General features: G+C 45.2%; 5 protein-coding genes across 5 annotated transcripts in view; 3 read left to right on the forward strand and 2 right to left on the reverse strand.

The window, feature by feature from the left end:
* The window catches only part of grid2ipb (glutamate receptor, ionotropic, delta 2 (Grid2) interacting protein, b), a gene marked incomplete at its 5' end in the record, with an annotated part of 47252 nt that extends 44369 nt beyond the window's left edge, over positions 1 to 2883 (reverse strand). Inside the window, 4 exon segments of the mRNA XM_084485876.1 lie at positions 632 to 786; positions 1083 to 1415; positions 1763 to 2016; positions 2799 to 2883. Coding sequence (XP_084342002.1) covers positions 632 to 786; positions 1083 to 1415; positions 1763 to 2016; positions 2799 to 2883 — 827 coding nt within the window.
* A 2715-nt stretch (positions 2884 to 5598) lies between these two features.
* zdhhc4 (zDHHC palmitoyltransferase 4) lies at positions 5599 to 8305 on the forward strand. Its single transcript, XM_084486056.1, has 7 exons — positions 5599 to 5682; positions 5924 to 6053; positions 6166 to 6239; positions 6374 to 6552; positions 7015 to 7140; positions 7444 to 7688; positions 7913 to 8305. Exons 2-7 carry the CDS (start codon positions 5931 to 5933, stop codon positions 8219 to 8221), a joined length of 1056 nt encoding a protein of 351 aa, XP_084342182.1. The 5' UTR covers positions 5599 to 5682; positions 5924 to 5930; the 3' UTR covers positions 8222 to 8305.
* Positions 8306 to 9023: 718 nt separating this feature from the next.
* pgp (phosphoglycolate phosphatase) lies at positions 9024 to 12904 on the forward strand. The gene is made up of 2 exons (XM_084486019.1): positions 9024 to 9822; positions 11694 to 12904. Exons 1-2 carry the CDS (start codon positions 9228 to 9230, stop codon positions 12017 to 12019), a joined length of 921 nt encoding a protein of 306 aa, XP_084342145.1. The 5' UTR covers positions 9024 to 9227; the 3' UTR covers positions 12020 to 12904.
* A 623-nt stretch (positions 12905 to 13527) lies between these two features.
* Positions 13528 to 20923, forward strand: bricd5 (BRICHOS domain containing 5; the record flags this gene model as incomplete). Its single annotated transcript, XM_084485572.1, has 7 exons — positions 13528 to 13581; positions 14101 to 14241; positions 14547 to 14696; positions 15290 to 15397; positions 17643 to 17796; positions 19452 to 20771; positions 20827 to 20923. The coding sequence occupies 6 exons, from the start codon at positions 13528 to 13530 to the stop codon at positions 19544 to 19546; spliced, it is 702 nt and encodes a 233-aa protein (XP_084341698.1). The 3' UTR covers positions 19547 to 20771; positions 20827 to 20923.
* Positions 20792 to 23927, reverse strand: mlst8 (MTOR associated protein, LST8 homolog). The gene is made up of 9 exons (XM_084485236.1): positions 23894 to 23927; positions 23454 to 23621; positions 23207 to 23258; positions 22941 to 23103; positions 22775 to 22850; positions 22279 to 22431; positions 21966 to 22090; positions 21325 to 21488; positions 20792 to 20920 (listed from the first exon to the last, which is right to left on the reverse strand). Exons 2-9 carry the CDS (start codon positions 23583 to 23585, stop codon positions 20802 to 20804), a joined length of 984 nt encoding a protein of 327 aa, XP_084341362.1. The 5' UTR covers positions 23586 to 23621; positions 23894 to 23927; the 3' UTR covers positions 20792 to 20801.
* Positions 23928 to 24356: the final 429 nt, after the last annotated feature.

The following is a 24356-nucleotide window of genomic DNA, read 5'->3' on the forward strand; positions in this document are numbered from 1 at the left end:
GACTTGTTTACACTGGCTCAGATGGAAGGTGGGCGTGGTGGAGGTGGGGGTGGAGGTGTTGATGGTGAGGGGGTGGTGGGGTTCACCCATGGTGGCAGATGGAGCCCAAAGTCAGTTGCCTAGTGATTGAGGGTGGGGAACTAAGCGAGACCCCCACCCACTCTAATCCCTCCCCCAAACAGGACAAGCAAATGCAAAAGCCGGCTAACAGGGTCATGAAGGATTTCTATCCCAGGAGATTAACATTAGCTTTAATAGGCATAGCGTGGATTAAGGATTGGGAAGAAGACTCAGTTACAGTTACAGCACGGTCCATTGCAGTTAAATGACATCATTGTATCAAGTGTTACTTTCATTTTGGCGACTTTGAAAACATGTGATTGACAAATACTGTGGATACGTTATTTTTAAACTTTGACCTCAGGGCGTTCCTTTTCTCTAAACGTCCCAGCGTCCAGTTTGAACCTTTGTGAGATAGAGATCTCATCTTTACCTTATCGCTCTCTTTGGCAGCTGCAGCGAGCCATCTCCTCCTCTCCCTGTCACAGGCGGTATTCTGCCTGTATCGACCCACTTTGGTGAAGTGTACCAAAATAACCTGGGCAGGAGAACAGGAGCGGTGCTGCGGTACCTGATATTGGAGATGAGCTGTCTCTGTTCGTCCGTGGTCAGGACGTCAGGCAGCACCGACGCCAGCCAATCCACCTTCTTCTCCGCCGCGTACTGCTTCAGCACGGCAAACAGCCTCTCCTTCACCTCCGGATCCTCCCCTAGGATCTGCTCGATCTGATGGATGGAGAAGACGCCGTGTTGATGCCACTTCACAAGGACAGAGGTGTCCTCATCACGCAAAACGTTCTCGCTACGATTCTTGTTGGCTTTGATTGGTTTGATGAGTCATTCCAACACTAATATCATTCTGGGTTCAATTGTGGAGGATAAGTATTGAGCTCATTTACAATCTGTTGAACCACCTTGCATCAGCGCTCGCCTCCCACACACACACACACACACACACACACACACACACACACACACACCTCAGAACTAATCTCAACATCATAAAGGCAAAGGCACCTCACCCTGCGGTTGAACTCCAGGGCCTTGTGTTTGCGGTCCATCTTTGGGCCCTCCCCACCGCCCAGCGTGCTGTCCTCGATGCCGCTGTTGCGCTTCTGCCTGGGGCCCAGGCACAGCACCCCCAGCCGCAGGGTCCGTCCCTGGGAGGACTTGATCAGCCTGGCCGCCATCTCGTGCTGCCGGACCGGGATGCCGTTGACCTCCATGACGTAGTCCCCGGCCCGCAGGCCGCTGCGGCCAGCCGGGGAGCAGGGGGAGCAGTCGTCCACCAGCAGGGGGCAGTCTCCAACAATGGTGAAGCCGAAGCGACCGTCCGGGCCTGGGATGATGTCCATCTGGGGAGAATCGCAAGGGAGATGAAATAAACTGGATGGGATGCTTTGTGTTATCCTAACCCTAAAAATGGGGGCATGATGGTGTCTTGGTGGGTAGGCTATAGCAGATCGTAGGGAAAGATGACTAACCCCTACCTGCTCATTAACGACTAATATCCAAAAGTAACAAAAAAATAGTTTATTGCTATTTAAATAGTACATTTGAAAAATAATTAAATAAAGGTTCCTGTTTCTCTGCACTATGATTAAGTACTGAAACACACAGTGGTGCAAGAAGATGTTATTGAGAATTAAACTCTATTGTCATCAATCAAGGTGACAATCAAGCTTTCTCCCCAGTGTGAGACCTGCTGGATGCGCGACACCACTCCGATGCTGGGCGGGATGTTCTTCTGGGTCTGGGCGATGGCGCCCACAGCCTGGGCCCCGAGTGTGGACACGTTCTGGCCCTCGATCTCCAGCACCTGGTCCCCGGGCTGCAGGCCGGCCAGGTGGGCGCTGCTACCCTCCTCCACAGATAGGATGTAGGTGGGGCCGGACCCACCCATTTTGAAGCCGAAATCCTCCGGCCAGCCCTGATTGGACGACGGCATGTTGAGGACTGTGAGGGAGTGGGGGGAGGGGATTTAGGTTTAGTTTAGTTAGCATCGCATCAACGAGAAGAAAAGGGGACCTAAATGGAGGTCGTCGTCCACTCTGGTCGTCCTTCATCACAACGTCCTTCGTCGTATGTAACACATGTCCGAGTTGCTGTTTTTCTTAACGCCAGCCCAAAGCTATCCTGGTACAAACTATACATACAAACACAAACCACACACACACATACATGCGTAGTGAACTCCTACAGACATAAACACGAACATAAAAGCAAAAGACATACCCTTCGCTGACATTGATGTCAAACCTAACGTCTCCCAGCAAATTCTATCATGTCATATAAGAAGAAGGTTAAAACCCTCGTCGTTGTGCGTGTTCACTCTCCGAGGTGGTGCTGTCGACTGCGCTGTAGGTGACCCTCTCTGAGCTGAACTATGACAGCCTCAGAGAGCCCTGACCTGGTTCACCGTTCACAGCAGGCAATCACATTAGCAGCAGAGCAAGAGACAAAGTCTGGCGGATGCAGATTGCTCCAAGTATTTCTGTGACTACACGTCTGAAAACAGACACATTCTGTGAGGTGAGGTGAATATTTTCCAAACTAAACTATCCCTTAGGGGTCCAGGTTTGATATATCATACCTGTATTACAAATCATGCCTCTGTCAAATGGCATGATTACGTACCCTGACATAATTTTCTATTCAAGCTACAGCTCTGCAGTGATTGTGAAGATATAGCACCCTGGGATTTCACCCACTGGACAAAAAGCAGATGGGAGACTTACAAAAATCTTTCGGAGGACACGTTGACCCCCGCTTGCCCTGGCGGAAGGAGTATCTCCCCTTTTGGTTCTGCAAGAACTTCTTCATCTTGAATTGTTTAAAAACGATAGCACCAATCAATAGAACATTTCTGCGATACCATCCACACTCTCGACCAGAGTAGAAAAAAAGAGTCGAAAAGGGAGGATGCCCTCTTTCCAGACCCTGGGTCACAAAAATAAAGGCCCTGGTCAACAGGAGGATCACAGCTCGGCCCTGCCACTTGCGTTCAGCCGCAATGGCTGCGGAATCCGCGTGGTCACCATATCCTCCCCACCGTAGGGTGACTGTGCCCAAAATGCCGGGTGAACAGTCATGACTGCAAGCATGCGTGGGTCCAGTCACAACCGCTGAGCACTTCTCATCCCTGAGACCGGCTCTGAGTTTCGTGCACGTGTAAAAAAATAAGAAAAAAAACACACAGCACCACCACCACGGTGAAAAACTGGGACGTGCGCCGAATTATTTTTCTTAATCATTCTCTCTCCCTCTCTCTCCCTCTCCCTCTCTCTCTCTCTCTCTCTCTCGCTCCCAAAGAAGGTGTAGTGAGACCTCGTTTCTTCTATAAATACACCCGTGTCGCTTCTTCCAGCCTCCGCCCCTCTTGGCTAGAAGGCTCTCAGAGGGGCCGAGGCTGCTGATGGCCCAGAATCCCTTCAAACGCCACCATTCTTCATGAGCCCTAATTGGAACGTATGCATGTCCATAATGGTGTGTGTGCTAGCATGTATGCGTGCCTGTGTGTGTGTGTGTGTGTGTGTGTGTGTGTGTGTGTGTGTGTGTGTGTGTGTGTGTGTGTGTGTGTGTGTGTGTGTGTGTGTGTGTGTGTGTGTGTGCATGGTATATGTATGTATCCATGCAGGCCAGAATGGTTTGGTCCGGGATAAGGAGAAGTAGGGGCAATTGAATTCTTTATCCAGTAGTAGGATTACTACTAGGATTAAAGGGAGGTGGGGGGGGGGGGGGGGGGGGTGGTCTGAGATTCGAGTCTTCAGGTCTCATCCTCCACCCCTCTGTGTAGTAGAAAGCCTACCCCCCTAACCCCTAACCCAGCCCCTTAGGAGCATGAGGTCTGTGTGGCTATATCCACACTCCTCCCTCTACCTGATCCACAGAGCTGATCCACTCCATAGATTGGGCTTTTCTTAAGCAGCACTGCTTTCAGGAAGTAAAGAGCGTTTTCATCGGGGGGGACACTCATCATTGTGTGGTGGGTGAGAGAGTGTGCAGTGTGCAGTAACAATGCAGTAGAAATGGAATACAGACAATATACTGGCAGACAGTAATAGCCTTGGACTTCACATTTGAATTAAATGAAATTGCATTTTCCTTTTGAGAATAAGAGACTACGATAAATGAATATATCTCTAGAAAGTGTGTCAACCCAGTCTTAATTAGTCATAAGCGATATTAGGCATGCTCATGGTGGGCGCCATGACAATGGCCGAGGGATGCAGTAACATTGAAAATTTCCCTCTATCCAAAGATCTGGATAGGGTATTTGAATGTAGTTTTTGGTAAAGTAGGCCTATAGGATACCACAGCCTCTCCATTTAGAATCTATAACAGCATTGACACACTCCGATCAAGCATCTATTCCTATGCAGACAAGAGACATGGTGGTCTATAGTTTTTCGTAAGGTAATGGTTTAGGGGCAATAGGGGCAATGAGATGAGAGCATTTCATTTGGATAAAGTAACTTATAAGGAGAGTAAAAATGGTCTAACAGGCCCTTTTAACAACCATTGCCTACCAACTGTGAGGTTTTTCCGCCATATAAAGGCACAGTTGAATTAAATGATGGTAAAGGGAGAAAAGGAGGGCTATTTTAGAATTGTGATCCATCCTGTGTAATCATAGACACAGCAGCACAATAAGGAATGCCTAGTCCACCACTCACACTGAATAATTAAGGGCGAGTGGTTGTATTTCCAAACTGTTCCTCTGTTCACTTCAGTTAACTCTCCTCTTACACCTTTCAGCGAAAATGGTTGCACTGCCAAGTAACTTACGAGGACATTTCAGACGCAATTGAACACAATGTGAAAAATGTCTTTTGGCTTCAGTGCGCAGAACATGATGAATATTCATAAATTCTAAAACAATTAAATCAAATGTGCATTTTGCTCTTATTTTTACCGTAATAAAATTATTGAAACATGGTTATATTGAGTATAACCATTCCATGTCGAATAGCTGTTATTAATCACGAATAGTCCCGTCTATGCTAAATGCATATTTCCCCCAAGCCATGCCATGCACTTTCTTTCAATACTAATTGAAACTTTGTCTTGTGTCTTATTCTTACCTTAATAAACTGCATTCATAGACTTGCGGGTTGCCCCTCCACAACCACCGGACCTCTCTACCTCCGCGCCGCTCGGCCTACAGAGGCGCAAAACCAGCAACAACATCCAACAGGTGGGGCATGCTTTTTTTTTGTGGAACACAACACCGAACCGGTAAGAAACAACAACAAAAAAAATCTTTCTTTGACATAGCCTACTTTGTATTGCCTAAATTCAAATAACTTAACTAATAACTAATTAAATTATAAGTAAATAGTGCATAATGAAATTATTTATTATACGTATTATTCATATTGTACTTGAATGTGACATTTTTACACTTTCATAATTGTAAGTGTGTACATTTTTTGCGATTAAAACAACTATAAAATAAATGTAAGTTATCTGTAGAATAGTAGGGAGTAACCCAAATGATAGCTGGGAATTAGCCGCATGAATGCTAAGGAAGTGTTGTGGCCAAGGGACCCAGGAGAATGAGCCGACACAGAAACGAGTGGCTACAACCTCCACTGTTCATCTAAATGATGCTTACTTAAAGTAAGATGTGGGACACTTCATATGGATAATGGCTTTCTGTTTTACGCGAGCGAACCCAGGCGCTACAGTTGAAACGCTGCGGTGTGTTTATATGGCGTTGCTGGCGTCAAACTTCTCGGAGCTAACGTTAACTCGTGTACATTTTAAGTCAAACTCTTTACCTTATAATAAACCGTATATGTCTTTCATACATATGAGCATCCCTGGTCGGTTCGCCGTTGTTCACACCTGTTGTGTGTAGGTGAACCATGGATTTCCTCACCCTCTTCGCCGTCTACGTTGTGGTGATCCTGACATGCATCGCCCTGGTTTGCAAATACTCGGGCCAGCAACAAACGCCTTTTGGTGTAATATTCAACTGTATTTCAAGGGTAAGATAGAATACCCACCAATTGTATTTCTACTGAATGGCACTGTTTGGTAACGTTACTGGTTTCTGAGTTAGGAATCATCCTGTTGAAGACTATTATGTTTAATGTCCAGGTAACCGCACCATTTATACCAGAATGGCTTCAAAGGTTGTCGCAGAGAAGCTTGCATCGTCTCTTCCATCAAAGGTAGGTTTTTCAGTATGATGCATGTTCAAACAAAATTAGGAAAACCTATTAAACCTATCCTATATTTATGTGGGATGTGTACATCCATGTTATATGCTTTCATCCGTGTCCTCGTCTGGCTTGTCTAATTTAAGGAACCGCACCTTCATCTACCTACATCTGCTGTTGGAGCTGTTGGCCTATGGCGAGTTTAGCTATGAGGTGTTTGGCTTCTGCAGAGATATGGATACCACTCTCGCTAGCCTGTCAGTGCCTTACATCCTGCTGATTGTGAAGACCTACTTGTTCTACCTTTGCATCACCACAGATCCAGGTAACACCATTGTTCAATTAATTGGGGCAATGCATTGCAGCAATAGATTGCAATGACCACCAAGATATATATGAGTGAGATTCCTGCAAACAAAGTATAAAGCATGTGGCTGTGTCAACAGTGTTGGTAGAGAGATAACAGGTACTCCTTTATCATACAAACCACCGTAGTCAACTATTGCCCTCACCTTAATCTTATTCTGATGCTTAAATCAATTTCAGAGCCATGAGTGTGCAGTCCATATTGAAAACTGCCTAGTTTAAATAACGCTCTGGCACCCACAATAAGAATGTAATCTCCCTTAAGTCAAATGTGGTTATAGTTGGGTCTATTGTGTTCCTCACACTTTGTGTGTGTCACACCAAGTGATGATGCTACATAGTGTATCTGGCGAGGACTGATTAGGCCAGTGTGGATTTGTTTAGTCAACCCTATGCCCTTTTCAACCTTGGCTTTTCTCAGGCACGGTCACCCAGGCCAAGGTGTCTGGCCAGCTCTGCATCTACCCTTACGACCGCACGATGTTCCACCCCGGAGTGCCTTGTCCCACCTGCCAACTGGTCAAACCGGCTCGCTCCAAACACTGCAGTATGTATATCGTCGTCAAAGTCCCATCAGGCCGCTTTTTTCTGCAATCACCATACATGATGGGGAACAATATGAAAATATTTTACAATATTGTTGATAATGAAGATGGTTTGTGTTATTGAATTGCAATCTTACACTCGATGGCGTTCTTGAATGTCATTATTGGTACTTGAAGCACAGGACTTCGGAACTCGGCGCAAGCGCCTCGTTGCTACAGCTGTGCTTCGCGTACCAATAATGACGTTCAAGAAGGCCATCTCGTGTAAGATTGCTTAAATTACCAACTTGTTTCATTCCAATCAGGAGTGTGCGACAGGTGTGTCCAGCGCTTTGACCACCACTGCATCTGGGTGAATAACTGCCTGGGGGCCCGCAACATGCGCTACTTCCTCCTCTACCTGATGAGCGTGTGCGCCATGGCGGGGAGCATGGCACTGCTGACGGCCGACATGCTGCTCCACGCCGTGCTCCGCTCTGGGCTCCTGAGGTCATCCTACGTAGACGAGCAGGGCCAGCGGCAGCAGGCGGGGCCCCTGTTTGTCATCCAGGTACGGTCATGTTGGATTGTTGAGTCGTTTGTTGTGATTAAGTTTTATTTTCGAAGTAAATAATTAGTTCAGGCAAGCATGTTACTCGGCAGAAGGCAACTCATCGAAGTGCCTGGAAAAATATCCTTTAAAATCATATATATATATATATATATATATATATATATATTCTTTTAATATTTGTTTTTGGTCTCTCCTACCTTCCTTCCCCTCCCCATCATCAGCATCTATTCCTCACTTTCCCCCGCATCGTCTTCATGCTGGGCTTCCTGGTGTTTGTGTGTCTCCTGCTGGCCGGCTACGCCCTATTCCACTGCTACCTGGCGCTGGTCAACCAGACCTCCAACGAGTGGTACAAGAGCAGAGGCCTGGTGTGCCAACACTGCCACCCCAACAATCCCGCCACATCAGCAGACAGCCACTGTGGCTCCGCCCCCGACCATTCTAGAAGACACTTTTACAGTCGAGGCCTGTGGAGGAATTTAGGGGAGATTTTCTTCCCTCTCTGTCCTGTGCATAAGAAAGACAATTGAAGCAATGGTCATTTGGGCACTGCTTTGCAGTGTGTTTTATATATATTTTTATTTGACAGCTAAGGGATGTGGATATTTAAATAAAGGTGGTTTTATAAACAATAAGGTGTGATTTTTTTGGGGGATGTCAGAAGACTACAAATAAACTACAAATAATCTAAGACACACACAATAAAATCCCAGGTATAAATTCACCTGACGGCCTCCATTTTGAAAGCATATAGCATTTGAATGCTAGTTATCATGCTAGTAATGTATTTTTGGTCATTGTTTACTAATTCATCGTCAAATTAGTTGACAAGGGAAACATTATCGTGTTCTCATGTGAGGCGTGGCCAAACTAAGTTTTCTTTACTTACGGTATATTTACATTCATTTCGGACTTTTGCAGTACTATAATAACTTGAGTCGTCTCAAAAAAATCCCATGATGCATTCTGATTTACGAGCCGTTCACTTCTCCGTCGTCTTCCCAGATGGCAGCACTGCGCATGATTTCTTAGCTCGAGCGGCTGCCGAACAGTGGAAGAAGAGTGCTAACGGACTTAATACATGCTGCCATGACTTGGGCTAGTTATGTTGCCTGGTTCACTTACAGTTATTGACAAAGGTTAGATAATCCCTTTTACTCAATGAGGCCTACCTCATTTGTGCTTACGAAACTTTCGGTCGAAACACACACCACTGCCGAAATCATAACTCCGCCCTTTTACTCTCATGTGTTTGACAGCGTCCAGCCTCCCGTGTGCTCGTCCCCTTTAAGCCGGCACGGAAGTAAAACGGCACAATTTAAATTGTTGCTGCACTGGAAGGTCAGATATTACCCATGGATGTTGAATTGCCACATACCAAATACGGCAAGTAAATCCATTCCTTCCTCTGCTTGCCTCACTCGTTCGTAGTAAGTCGAGAGGACTGTTACAACCGGCTAACGGAACTACATATGAGCTGCCTGCGTCAGACATTGATTTTTAATAAGGCAGTACAGTAGCGCCTAGCACGATCCGATGGCTGGTTCAAAATGCACGCGGCTGAACGGCGCCCTGGTCAAGCAGGTCCTGGACAGCGTGGACAGCGTCCTGTTCGACTGCGACGGGGTCATCTGGCGAGGGGACTCCGCTGTGCCCGGTGCGGCGGAGGTGATCAACCTCCTCAAGAAGCACGGCAAGAAAGTGTTTTTTGTCACCAACAACAGCAGCAAGACCAGAAAGCTGTACGCGCAGAAAATGGGACGCATGGGATTTAACGTGAAAGAGGAGGAAGTTTTCGGCACCGCGTACTGCTCGGCGATGTACCTCAAGACGGTCGCTAATTTTAAGGGCAAAGTGTATCTTATCGGAAGCAATGCGTTGAAGCAAGAGTTGGAAGATGTGGGCATACAGCAAACTGGTGTGGGACCCGATCATATATCTGGCGCGCAGAGCGATTGGGCCAATGTTCCCCTGGACCCGGAGGTCAAGGCGGTAGTGGTGGGCTTTGACGAGCACTTCAGTTACATGAAGGTTAACCGGGCCATGCAGTACCTCAACGACCCCAGTTGTCTATTCGTCGCGACCAATACAGACACCAGACTACCGTTGGAAGGAGGCAAGGCTGTCCCAGGTAACTTTAGAGAATTTACTGTGGCACTTTGTTGAAATCGGCATATATGGTATTTGTGCATTTATTTTACAGGGTGGCTTAATCATACAGACTGCATCACAACTTTAAAATGGAATACAACATAACACAACTTTATTTCCTCAAGGGGGACTTTTTATACAAATGCACAGGCTTGGCCAAAACAGTACAGTGCAGCGTTCCCTCTTCATGCACCCCGCTGTGGCACAGCGCCGTCGCTGGATTACTAGCGCCACTGCAATCAGCCAAAGCAAAACAAAGCAATTTAAATATATTATCATTGTTATGCATACTTTAGAACTACAAACTATGTTGGGCGCCATATTTGTTTCATTTAAAAAGTGTTTATTTATTTATTTATTTATTTATTATATTCATACATACATGTAGACGGTGATAGACAGTTGGTTCCTAAAAACACCTTCCAACTATTTTTTGAAAGTGCTTGCCCATTTCCAATAACTACTTCACATATGGTTCTGCATAACAAACCATCTGGTGTGTCAGGTTAACTGCAACCCTCTCAACTGTTACATTGTCATAATTGTAATAGAAGAAGTATTGTGGAAAACTACAAACCGCTAAATCTGCTATGTAATAATTAACACTACTGCACACTATCGACACGCATATTCAACTCCAATCTTTTTCAGTATCAATTGACTGATCGACATTAACAACACATGAACAATAATGTCCAGTATTGTTTTTTTAGGCAAGGCAAGGCAACTTTATTTATATAGCACTTTTCATACACAAGGCAGACTCAAAGTGCTTCACATATAAACATTGTCATACAATAAAATAAAATAATAGATAAGTAAAATAGATAGAAAATGAAGGCAAAATTTAAAAAAACATTTTAGAAAACCAAACATTTTAGAAAATCAAATTTAGCGTCTGTGTTTCTTAATGACAAAAGGTGGTGTGTGTACTCTCTGTTCTTTTCTGTGATGCAATCACTACATGCTTAAGCAACGATGTCGATGTGCTCATGGATTTCTCAAGTTGTGTGGTTGACGCTAACCACTTTGGTTGGTTTCAATCAAGTGATTTCTAGTTATGTATTACTATTATAACATTGTTTCAGACCATTACTGTTAATCTATAAGAGCCGGCCCGTACTTGAACCAGTGATCAGAATCAGACCTCTGTTGCACGTGGAACACACCGTCATCAACATAGTGCACCTCACACTCACCTCAGCGACGCTGCTGCAAACACTTGAAGGTGAAACACTGTCTATACAAAATATGAGGTGTGCATACAAAACACAAAACTAGCCATACAACAACCCACTGACACATACCATACCTAAACCCAATCCCACAGTCCATGTCAGCCTCTGACTGTCCAGTCCCTCTACCCTGTGTTGATCAGACGCATACTAGTTGAGATGAATGATGAACCATGCATCACCTAGTAATCATGCGTAAACCGGATTTCAGGCAAGAATCTTCAATTTGGCCGATAACAGATAAGACTTGGGTAATACGCACAAGGCGTACAGATAAGCAAAGAATATAAGGCTTTTCTCAAACCATACTGTACACAATATAATCTGCACAATGTGTATGTAAGGAATCTAGTCTACTTGGTTCATATAGCACAGCCAGTTCCATTCCTTAGAAGTGATTGAATGCAAGTTTTAAAAGTGTTAGACTCTCTGGTGAAACATGACTAACTACGCTCATTATATGACATAATTGGATAAAACACGTCTGCTTAATGGCAAATAATGTATCTTACACAGCTTGACATGACCAGACTGTGCAGACTGTCTTTATAATCCAAAGGGCTGGTGATAAACGTGTCAGAGGAAGGAACATAACATGTATGTCTCTTCTTCCCAGGTACGGGCTGCCTGGTGACTGCGGTGGAGATGGCGGCCCAGCGGCAGGCGCAGAAGGTGGGCAAGCCCAACGGCTTCATGGTGGACTGCGTGGCGTCGCAGTTCGGCCTGGACCGCAACCGCTGCATGATGGTGGGCGACCGCCTGGACACTGACATCATGCTGGGCACCAACTGCGGCCTGAAGACGGTGCTCACCCTGACGGGGGTGAACACGCTGGCAGATGCCCAGGCCCACCAGGGCAGTGGGTGTCCCGAGAGGCAGAAGATGGTCCCCGACTTCTATGTGGAGAGCATCGCCGATCTCCTGCCCGCTCTACAGGGGTAGGCCGCCTGGGGATAACGGTCCCCGTCTGGTCCACTCCCATCCTGCCCTGTAGTGGTCAACCATAGTTCATGCGGTCCACTGTTGTGATACTTGGTGAAATTCAGCTCTTTGATGCAAATTGATCTCTTTTAATGCACCTGTTTATGTTTAATCCTATTGCGGCTTTGGTGTGGGGTGGTTTTGTCCAAACGTCACGCAACACCAACAGCCAATACCTATCAGCCTGACACTGCCAATCAGTGGTTTGACGTGAGCTGTTGTACTTTGAGACCTAAGAGAGAGCTTTACGAAAAAATGACACGCATATTCAACTCCAATCTGTTTCAGTATCAATTGACTGATCGACAACACATGAACAATAATGTCCAGTATTGTTTTTTTTAATCAAATTTAGCATCTGTGTTTCTTAATGACAAAAGGTGGTGTATGTACTCTGTTCTTTTCTGTGATGCAATCACTACATGCTTAAGCAACAATGTCGATGTGCTCATGGATTTCTCAAGTTGTGTGGTTGAAGCTCACCAGTTTGGTTGGTTTCAATCAAGAGATGTGTCACAACTAGACATACACACTGACTAGAGTGCATCATCATGTAACGATCTTTTAAAATATGGAAAAATGTATTCAAACTAATAACAAAGGATATAGCTATATTAAAGTCTTTATTTACAAATGAAATTGGAGCGGGTAATGTTGTTAGCACTGTTTGCATGTGTAATTATTAAAGAACAATATATATATTCTAGGGAGATATAGCTATTTTAAAGGAGTTTGTATTTTCTCTCTGTTGCTGTCATCCTCCATCCTTGTCTTCTCAAGCCATCCAGGAGCAAAATCACTGATCAAAATCACAAAATAAAACCTCTACTTTTATTTTTTAAAAAACAGTCTACCTCTGCTGTCTCATTACTGGTGCAGTCACAAGTGCAACCACCGCCTCCCTGCCCTCCATTGTCATTGTTAATCCCTGGGGCTTGGAAGTCACCTTGGGGTGCTGTCAGCACCTGGGCTGCCTGGCCAGCGGAACCTCATATTGCCTCTCGTCGTGTTGACGGAGCCCCTTCTCGGCCACGGCCACCCTCTTGTTCTTTGTCTGGGAAGGAAGGCCTAGCCAATGGCTGTCGTGTGTGTGTGTGTGGGGAAGTAGGGGTTAGGGTTAACCTGGCCGTCTAAGATGGGAGGAGGAGTTTTTCAGAGCACTATAGGTGTTGACAGCTCTTCAAATGAAATTCGGCAGGTCGATCAAAGTGGTGGTGGGAGGAAGGGGGAGGTTTTGGAAGGAAACCGAGGAGACTGGAGTTGGGGAGGGGGGTGGAGGTGACCATGGGAGGGAAGGAGCAGGGGGGCTGGTTTGGGGTTGGTGGGGGGTGTGACCAAAGAGAAGGTTGCCAGCAGGTGTGTGGCGTGGGGGAGTCTGGATGAGTGCTGGTCGTGACCACAGCTCCATGCCGATAGCCAGCAGCAGTAGACGGCCGCAGAGTGTCTAAGGAGCTGTCAAAGGACACAGGATGGTGGGCTGTGGGAGACCCTCTGAGCACAGCGTAGAGGAAGTACGATGCACGGTAAGAAACACGCTGCAAATTCACTCTTTCTGGGGGGTTTGTGTGCAAAAAAATTATTTTACTTATTTTTGTGACTGCAGTGGGCTGTATTTGATTTATTTTTAGCTCTTACCAGAACTAGAACTCGATTTCGAGTATAACTCGAGTATAAGCATCCAAATAACTTTTAATTGATAACAAAAATGTGAGTAGATAGAATTGGCGAAGAAATATAGTCAAGGATAAGGATCAATATAGATGGTGGGAAATTGGGTAATTTGGAAATGACAATTGTCAGATGCTTCAGATAAGGAAACATGAACCTAGGATAAGCATTTGTTTTATGTGGAGAGAAGTTCATTCAGCTCAGCATTCTGTTGATCAAAGACAATCATTGAGCAGGAAGGTCCAGTGCTCTGGATGTGTGACTCCCACCTTGAATGTTCTTGGTTTACCAGAATGCATTCTGGCAAGTGTCCTACATCTGAGGTCAACAACAGGTTCACATTCAACCTATGTATTGTCGGTATTTGTTTCTAGGAGAGGGTTCCTGCGGTGAAACCCTGGTTTCCCCACAAGGCCTTCTGGGTGAGCGTGGTGGTCTGTCTGCTCGTGGTCTTGATCGCTCTGGCATTGACAGGGAACCTGGGTAACTCTGGGATGCTGGAAGACCCTGCTCAGGTATAGTTACCCTGAAATAAACAATACCAATCTACAGTACGCTTGTTTAAACTGAAACACATAGTCTAGAATATATCCTACACTGTATGTATTGTTTCTATTACATCTTCGTAATCCTAATAATTACCTTAATAATATTGTTATTGCTATAATGATGAATTCCGACTTCCGATACAAATAGAAAAACAACCCACTCACATCATATCAGGGAAAATGAAGACTATAACATACATATCCTGTGTTTTAATATTGACTTGACTACCCTTTCATTCACCCGTTGCCCATTGTTATTGTTTGTATCATAGTCTTTACACATTGTCAGAATCACCGGTCCAGATCCAACTGGGACTGTGATCAACCAATCAACAATAGTGGACAAGGAGAATGACCTGGTGATCTTTTCAGTGACCACACTGTCAAACCTCTCCTCCACTGTGCTCTTTGATGTCAAACATGTAAGTCAATTCATTTTGTTTATTGTATAGTGTAGTATATTTTTCATCAATACAGTGTTCCTCATGTCCGTTAAACATAGCATGTATGCATTGTCATTCATTTATATGTATATATATTATATACATATATATATATATATACACTATATATATATATATATATATATATATATATACATACATGTATTATGGCCATACTGTGATTTACATTTAGGGCATTTAGCAGACGCTTTTATCCAAAGCGACTCACAATAAGTACATTTGTCATAAGAAGTGAAACAATATATCACCGTCGGTACAGTAAAGATGTTCATAGAACCAAGTGCAAGTACTAACAATCGCCAGGCTGACCCCATTCCCCGTATACAGCAGTGATAGCTGGCTACTGCAGATGCTACACAACTAAGTAAATGCTACACAATATGCATGCACAACACAATTAAGTACATGCTACACAATTAAGTACAAGTGATCCATTTAGTTCACTCTTTCAAGTTTTAAGAGTGAACTAAATGGAAGAAATGTCTTTGCACTGTAAACGCATAGAATGACTATGTTATTAGATTAAAGTTTAAAGGTCACCTGTTCATCAGGGGCTGGTTTGTTACAAACCGGCCAGCCAGGAGAGCTGCTTCCTGCGTGAAATGGACCAATCGGATTACCAACGTGTTGGCTCCTTCCTGCCCGAGTCAACGCAGAAGGTAACGGTTTGACCTTTCTCCATCAGCTAAGGCATGTGACGCAACATGTAGACAGTACCAAGACACCAGGTTTTCAGATATTAAAAACCACAGCATCGGATGAGGAGAATACAGTGGCTAATTGGTGAAATAAAACAGATGGCATGTATCTCAAATAATTCACTGCAAGTTGCTATGGATACAAATACATAATGACTAAACTTTCAGAAACAACCGCCTGTCTTTTTGACACCCTGGCTGGTAGGAGAACTAACATCAGCAGTTCATTGAACTCGGTGGTTTATTCCGAAAGGAGCGACCTCACTTAGCAACAGTTAGTACATGCTTTTCTTACTCCTGCGCCACACATCACTTAGTGTGTGTGGACACACATGCACGTGTGTATGTGTGTGTGTGTGTGTGTGTGTGTGTGTTAATGTGTCCATATGAGTGTATATGTGTGTGTGTGCATGTGTGTGCATGTCTGAATGTGTATGTGCTCGTGTGTGAGTATATATGTGTGTGTGTGTGTGTGTGTGCTCGTGTGTGAGTATATGTGTGTGCGTGTCTGAAAGAGTGAGTGTGTGTGTGTAGGTATTCGTGTGTGCAAGCTTGTGTGTGAATGCATGCATGGGAGGGTGTGTGTGTGTGTGTGTGTGTGTGTGTGTGTGTGTGTGTGCCCCTCTCTTCCATGACTGAATTCTTCAGCACACCTGATCCCCCCCACCCCCCTAGCCCCCTCTCTCCGCGCCCAGGCTCGTCTTACAGGACGGGTCAGGCAGCAAGCCTGAGCCCTGGACCCCGCACAATGCCTGCTCTGTCTAGGGGGGCTTTCAGCTTTTAAGGTCTTCTCTGTTGCAGGAAGATACGGCCTGATAGGTCTGGTGATGACCCAGAGAGAGAGAAAGAGAGAGAGAGAGAAAGAGAGAGGGAGAGTGTGAGAGAGACAGAGAGACAGAGATGGAGGGAGGGAGAGAGAGAGAGAGAGAGTGAGAGAGGAAGAGAGAGAGAGAGAGAGAGAGAGAGGGAGAGAGGGAGAGAGAGAGAGAGACAGAGAGGGAGGGAGAGAGGGAGGGAGAGAGAGAGAGAGAGAGAGAGAGAGAGAGAGAGAGAGAGAGAGAGAGAGAGAGAGAGAGACAGAGAGGGAGGGAGAGAGAGAGAGAGAGCGAGAGAGAGAGAGAGAGCGAGAGAGAGAGAGAGAGAGAGAGAGAGAGAGAGGCTTCATGTGGGGTTTATCTTGGCAGCACCAAGTGCCAATTAACCAATTTTTGGGCTTTAAAAACCATTTGGCCTAAAGGACCAAATTTCCCCATCTGGGATTTAAAAAGTACATCTTGTCTCCACCAGCCCTGTTGTTGTTGAAGCGGTGCTGGTGTTAACAAGAGACCCTTTTCACACCATGGAAAAAACAGGTGTAGCTCAACATTCATTATGGGTCCGTTCGATTTAGGTATGGCAGTGCACCACTATAGACACCACTCGTCAACTGACCATGCTGATGCTGTGGAAGACATAAATAAAACCTAATGTAAGAATGACAGGAACAGGTAGTGAACCTATCCCTAATATTGATGATCTGTCAAAAGGCTCCAAATCAAGCACATCTCCCAGCACATCAGCAGCCTGACAGACGGTAATCGAGTGGCCGGGGGGTGGGGGGGGGGGTCTTCCATCTCCTCTGGTGGTCCTCCATCCGATCTGTAACCAGTTCCTCAGAGGATGGAAACAAATCAAAACAACAACTAAACTTGATGCACCAGAGTGCCCTCTCCCACGGTGTCACATGTCCCGCGGAGACGCCGCGGCGGCCTTCATTCAGACACTGCTGGAGATAGCACTCATTTAATCCTTGATGGACCTCAGGGGCCGCACCCCTTCTCTGCCCTCATAAAGGGGTTATTAGTGGAGGAGAGTGAGAAGGGAAGGCCTGCTATTGTCTCCTGTGCAGCGCTAGAGATGCTGATTTGCATCAGCATCAACTCCCCCCCATCCCCCACGCACATCCTTTGTTTCAGCCAAAGAGGAGAGCCAATAGCAAGTGGACCGGCGTATCGCTGTTATAACGGCTTGAGTTTCAGCCGCCCTCTCTTCCCCTTTGATATCTAGGCCACGTTATGAACACTTCTTATTCTCTCTCACCACGTATCCACTGTAGAGCCATCTCTGGCTCTGATGGTGTTTGCTAACCGCAAGGAGGAGGAGATAACGACTCAGCTAGACTGAATCTTGAGTCGCCCCGGTCGTTCGTTTGCTTCCCCTTCCCCAGATGAGCCAGTTCCAGCTGTCTGGGAATGAGATCCACAGACAGACTGAGTTCCTGGGGGTGCTGGGGGGCCACGGGGTCAACGTGTCCACCCTGGAGGAGCCCTTCCAGGCCCTGTGTCGGGACAGCACGGTCCACTGGACCAGGAGGGCAGAGGGTGAGACCCTATGGACACACAAATAACACACTTCCATGTGACAGACAGGACATTGGTGTCATTACAGGATGCTGACAGTCTTTCATGAGAAGGACTTGGGTCATAAATAGAGGGTGTATTGGTACTGCACTAATGTAGTCATTCAGCAGAGGTTTTAATCCGCTCTGACTACAGTGAATTCAGATATGTATTTAAGGAATTTCACAGATAGGCTGCGGACATTGGGGATCAAACCCAGAACCTTTCGGCTGGGATTTGAACACCCTGACCACTAGACACCTTGTATTCACACGTAAAGGATAATGGAAGGGCTACCACGCAGAACATATACCTAAAGATGAAATCACTGAATGCAGCAGCCAAAAGATCACAATTTTTTCAACTGATTTTTTTTATATATGTAGCATTTTAAATGACGCCTTCCACTACACCAAACAATGTATCTGTTATAACATTGTTTAATGAATGCGATTGCAACAGTTTGAAATCACTGGACCGGAACTGTGTTGTCCTGAATGTGTGTGAATGTTGGTGTAGCTCCTGAATGAATTACTGAGACGATATGAACCAACACAGAAGAGGGGTTTCCTTGGTAAGTAGCCAATGGACTAAGGATGTGTAGTGTGGGAGTGAGAGAGCCAGAGAAATGTAATCTGCAACCATAACTGCCTGACCTTTACCGACCTTTTCCAGTGTATTGAATGCTTTTACCAGCGAGAGCTTTGCGTATGTGAACTGAGTACTCGACAAAGATCAAGGTCATTAGGCAAACGCTTTCATCCAAAGCGACTTACAAACTGGGCTGAGAACAAGCAAGGCATACAGTTGAGAAAGACTTGAAATGAAAAGGCAGTTTCCTCTAGAAAGGTTTTAATGATGCGCAACCATGTGTCGACATGACATTTTAAAAATAACACTATTCATTATAATCACAATAACTCATGATCTTGATGACATTGTTTGGTGACCCTTATATATATATATATTCTCTAACACAACCTTTAGAGTTCCACCTGACAGAAGCTTTCCCTGTGATATTTCTCCTAGACCCTTTCTAACCATCATGTTCTAATTGTTCATAAAAACCATAAGTACTGATGATCGTGCCACTTACATTTAAATAAGAGCATGTTAACATTGTAATTAATATGCCCAAATTGTAAAAACAGGTTATTCAAACCTCTTTCTCTGCCTTTGAAGATATAATCTAACCGTGAAGTTCGTTTGATGTTTGTTTTGGAAATCCAGAGTTCTGGCGAGAGCACAATTTTAATTTGCTCAGTGAGTCACTCTGGGAACGAGCAATATACTATCTCCCCGATTCCCCTGGATCCGAACATTAACCAATCACATCGGTGTATCTGATATAGGCGGGCCAAAAGCGTTGCTGTTTTACCGACTATATGATACGGCAAAAGTCTTATCTATTGGTTAGCTCTGCTGGTCTGGATACGTCACCCCTTGTATTCTTCTGATTGGTCAGTGTTATCCAATTGCGTACAGTGATATTTTCAAATGCATGCTTAATGCCGCCCCTCGAGTTTGGCCATTTTCATTACTCGTTGCCAGACCCTACAGTATTCTAGATGTGGGTCTGGAATTCCAGGCTAGTAAGACCACTGAATTGTGAAACCATGTTCCTCTCGTCGCTCCAGGCCCAGGGAGACAGAGACTGGTATACTTCTGTATCGACATCTGCTTCCCCAGCAACATCTGCGTGTCCGTCTGCTTCTACTACCTTCCTGAGTGACCTTCTGCACCCCTCAGCCCACCCACTGTTCCTCACCTCTCTGCACCCTCACCTTTATCACACAGCAAAATCCACCACCTTCAATCCAAACAAGCCTCATCAGGGGAGAACAGTAGCCAGTCTCAACCAGGGCTCTCTCCTCCTTTCCTCAACACACACACTAGGAGATGCCGACGTCCTGGTTCTCTCAATAACCCCTCTTCATGTTGTAATGCCTCCTTCCTGGTGGCCAAAGATCCTGTTTACTGTTAACCTAGTGATGCAGTGTTTTTATCTTGCCAATAAATCTTTGTTGTGTAATGTGGGGCATTTCTTTGTGTGTCGCGTGAGGAGGAAGTAAGAACGGAGCGATAACGAAACAGGTTTTGCAAGACATATGTATGTCTGACCCAAGTCTTTACTGGGGGAAATCATTCTTCAAAATATTAAAACATTGGCCCGGGAATATAATGATATCATTTATACATATACAGACACGACCAACACATAACCAATTCAAACGGCACAGGCAAGCCAGCATCCTGGAAACAATGCCAATCATGTGGTCTTAAATATGGCCCATTTCTAAAAACAAAGCTCTTGCTAATTCGCCCTCAGATGCGTTGCAGACCGCTCTCTACCGGTTGCTTCATTTTTAAAAGATGTCACAACATGGCCTTTGGAAAGAATGGCACAAAAAGTTAAAAACCTAGTTAGTAAATGAATGCTGTGTCAAGAATGTCACTCTTCCAAATTGGCTGATGAGAGAGCTGCATATAAAATATTCATACAGGCAGAATATTAATATTATTATTACCAGATGTTGCATCATTTAAAAGACAGCAGTGATGCGTTTGTGTATAACTTGTAAAGGTGGGCAGACGTTCAGACACTCCTGCCCTCCTCTTCATCAACATGATCATCACCGTCTTCCCGCTGCTGTGGGGATGGAGTCCCGATCATGCTCATCGCTGTCTGGCTCGTCAACGCCGATCCGAAGACACCCCCAATACGAACTCACGGATCATCCCCGCCCGCGTTAACCAGCAATCAATATGTTCCCATTCGTGTCGATTCCGTCACTCGTTCCAACCCTTCTGCTGAGTCCAATCATTCATTCGTTCTTTTTCTCTCTCCGTTCTGCACGTCACCACCCTGCACGTGTTCTCCTGCCAAACAAAGTTGTTGTTTTTTCTCCGCGCAACGCTGTCCTCCTCTTCGTCAGCCCAGCACACTGTCGTTGAAGGCCAGAGGGACCACGTCCTTCTCCTCTTCGTCAGCCCAGCACGCTGTCGTTGAAGGCCAGGCATACCACGGCCTTCTGGTGACCGCTGTACTCCCGCTTGATCTCCCCGGTCTCCACGCACCACAGGCGCGCCAGGTTGTCTGACGAGGCTGCGGGAGGGCGAGAGAGAGAGATAAATCAAACAAAGTCTCAAGTTTGACATGCATGTTGGTGACAGCACATCCATACTATTGTCTTACACTTCTGTTGAGGTTTTGACCTAGCTATTGGGTTGTTTAACCACCCTAATATACAATAATATACAATACTATAGCAGCATATTCAAGAGTCATTTATGGTCTAGTATAGGACCTGGGATCCTAATGCCTTGCAGTTGCAGACACCTTTTTACAAATGTATTTTTTTCTAGATGGCCTTGGCAATCGTTGCAAGGTTGTTTTCTTAAAGATTTAGCCTAAACGGTCACAGTTTAGGCTACAACTAGATTTGTAGGTGTTTCTTTTCAATCATACAGAATCCCAACACTTCCAATGTTCAGTCGGCCTGTACTAACCTGTGACGATGTACTGGGAGTCGCCAGAGAAGGCGCAGTCCCACATCCAGCCCCTAGAGGTCTCCCCTGGGTTGTTGCTCTTGATGCTCAGCTCAGTCATCAAGGAGAAGTTGGACGTTCTCCAGATCTTGCAGGTCTGGTCTGCTGAGCAGGTGGCCAACAGGCTGCCGACACAAACATAGAAACAGGCATCACTCCCGTGAGTCATCGACTGTTATGCAAGCAAAAGAGATCTGTTGCTTGTCCTCCGTGCCTTAAAGTTATTCAACCGAAACAGGAGTCCTTTAGTCTGGTGTGAATCTTCACGTAAAATATATCATGTAATGGCATGCGATTTCCTTGTCCATAAGTTTCATATATTTACTATTCCATTCTTAATGGGGCAAGAGTGTTTTTTTTTTAAGATTTCGATGGCATCTCGATGCAATGTATGAATCAAACGTAGGCATACCACGGTATGTTTATTACAAAAATAAAACAACATTTTCTTATGGGCAATATGAAGTCTTAATTTAACACACATCACAATACTTTACTCATCCCCCCAAAAACAGGCCACACAAACTAAGGTCTGAGATGAATAACCCCACATGAATACATAAGGAAAGTGGAGGGGGGGGGGGGGTTGGGGGTGTACTCACGTGGAGTCAGGGCTGAACTTGCAGCGCAGCGAGTAGCGCTTGTGGGCTGGGATCTTGGTCTTGGGGATGAGCTGAGTGACCTCGTCTCCCATGCCCCCCGCCAGGTTCCACACGTAGCAGTTCCCCTGGAGGAAGATAGACGCCCCACAACAACAGAAAACGAATAATCAGCCACCACACAATGCTCAGCGTTTCAGAAGAGAACATCACAGCCAAGGACCGCCTTTCAGTCCCTCCTTTCAAAATCCATCCGTGCATGTTATGCATTGCTACAGAGGAGGTGCAGAGTAACGTTCTGTCCAAGGCCACTGACCGAGCTGTTGACCGCTGCCATGTAGCTGGCGTCCGGGTCGATGTGCACGGAGTTGATGGCGACGTCGGGCTCGGGGATCAGCTGCTCGTTGTGGTCCGTCTTTAGATCCCAGATGTGGATCACGCCGCTCTGGTCGCCCACGATCAGCTCTGCCTGGAGCACACAGGACGACAGCCATGTTGTTCATCTCTGCAGATACTGATATCTCACATTCTGGCCTATGGCGACAACATATCATTGCATCTCTTATAATACCAGGAAAAATAAAAAGATTTCACACATTTCTTACACAGAAAGAAATTATTATTATTATTATTACTATTATTATTATTATTATTATTATTATTATTATTATTAGTAAAACGATAATAAAAACATGGTGCTTTTTCAGTTACTCTGATTTAATCAAATAAAATTGCATTTTCTATTGACGCCATCAAAGTTCAAGGGGAATCAAAGCATTGACAATCAGAGTAAATTGCCTTGTTCGTCTCACCTGGTTAGGGTGAAGGCACACACAGTTGATGGGTGCATTGACCTGGAAGATCCTTTGACACTGCAGGTTCCTGGACCTTGAAAACAGCAGAGGAGACCAACACAGGTTAGCATTTTATTAGCATTTGATTGACCCCCATGCATGCATCGAATGCGAAGTGATGCACCTCAGGTCCCAGATCCGAGCCATGCAGTCCTCCCCTCCGGTGTACATCCAGCGCCCGTCCTCATGGAAGCCCACGGACGTGATGTTCTTGCTGACGCCATCGTATGTGATCACTGGGTTTGGGTTGTTGGAGTTCAAGTCATACATGCGGATGTGTTGGTAGCCTAAAAACAGAGAAAAACACAGACAAGTTTTTACTTCTATGTTGTAAATTGGTTGATAATATAGATTTGATGAGCAGTCAATAAGTTGTGATGATAAACATACCTGCAGCAGCAATCATACTCCTATCTGGCGTCACCTCAAGCGAGTTTACCTGCTGAGAGCTTGTTAAGTAACAGCATAACAGGTATTTGAGTATACCGACATCCTAAGTACACCACGGCACTGACACTTGCTGGTTAATGGGTCAGTGTAGATTTCACCCAACTGTACCGAGATACATTTCAGTTAAACGATATTATTTGTGCCAAACAAAACATACCAAGGCGAAGGGGGCAAAAACAAAGGATACCGAGTCTTGATGCTGGACCGTCCTAGTGCAGATCCCGCTGTGGGCCTGCCAAAAGCGTACTGTATGGTCGTATCCAGCCGTGGCCAGGATCACTGGATCACTCCCCACGGTCCCCCCCTGGTTTACATTCATTCTTGCAGATAGTTGTCACCGGACCTATCGAGGAAGCTATCGAAATAAACACATAATAACTTTTTTTTTAATTGGATGTAAGGTTGCATATGTTATCGGAACATAGTATCAATATTCTTACTGAACTATGACAACAAGGTCAGTATCAACATAGATAGCATGGAAAGCTAACTTGCTAAGAGTCAGACGATTCTTCAGCTATGAGAAAACGATTTTGATCGAGTCGATTAAGTTGGGAATGGAACAATGAAAATTAATTAACAGTGAAAAATACATTGCAAAACAGAATAACACAAGGTAAACCCTACCTTCAGGGTAGATGTGATGTTTAGTGTGTGCGTCTGTAACATGCCCCCACAACAACATAACTGTACGATGGTTCCGCTTCGTTAAAGGAACAGTTTGAGGGAAAAATAACCCTTTCCTACGGTTCCCTCATCCAAGGAGGAAAGCTATTTGATTCCCGAATATATATATTTTCAAAATTAACGAACCTAGGAAAACACTGCACTGTTTAAAATGAATCGACTCCACTTTCCTAACCGATGTCTTTGCGCGATGGCGGGTATTGCTGACCTCTAGCGTCTCTAGAGTGAAACTACAATTTTCCGAAGATGGACTACAACGAGTTATGATATTCTACTCTAGTTCTACTCTAGTTTAACTCTAGTTCTATGATTGTAGGCGTAGTCGTCTAGGCTTCGCCTTATGGGCTTGTCCCGTGCGTGTGCTCGCGCGCACTGAAAATTTCTACTATGCAACGTGGGCACC

Source organism: Micromesistius poutassou (assembly GCF_964030765.1).
Source record: "Micromesistius poutassou genome assembly, chromosome: 21".
In the NCBI taxonomy this organism is placed as follows: domain Eukaryota; kingdom Metazoa; phylum Chordata; class Actinopteri; order Gadiformes; family Gadidae; genus Micromesistius; species Micromesistius poutassou.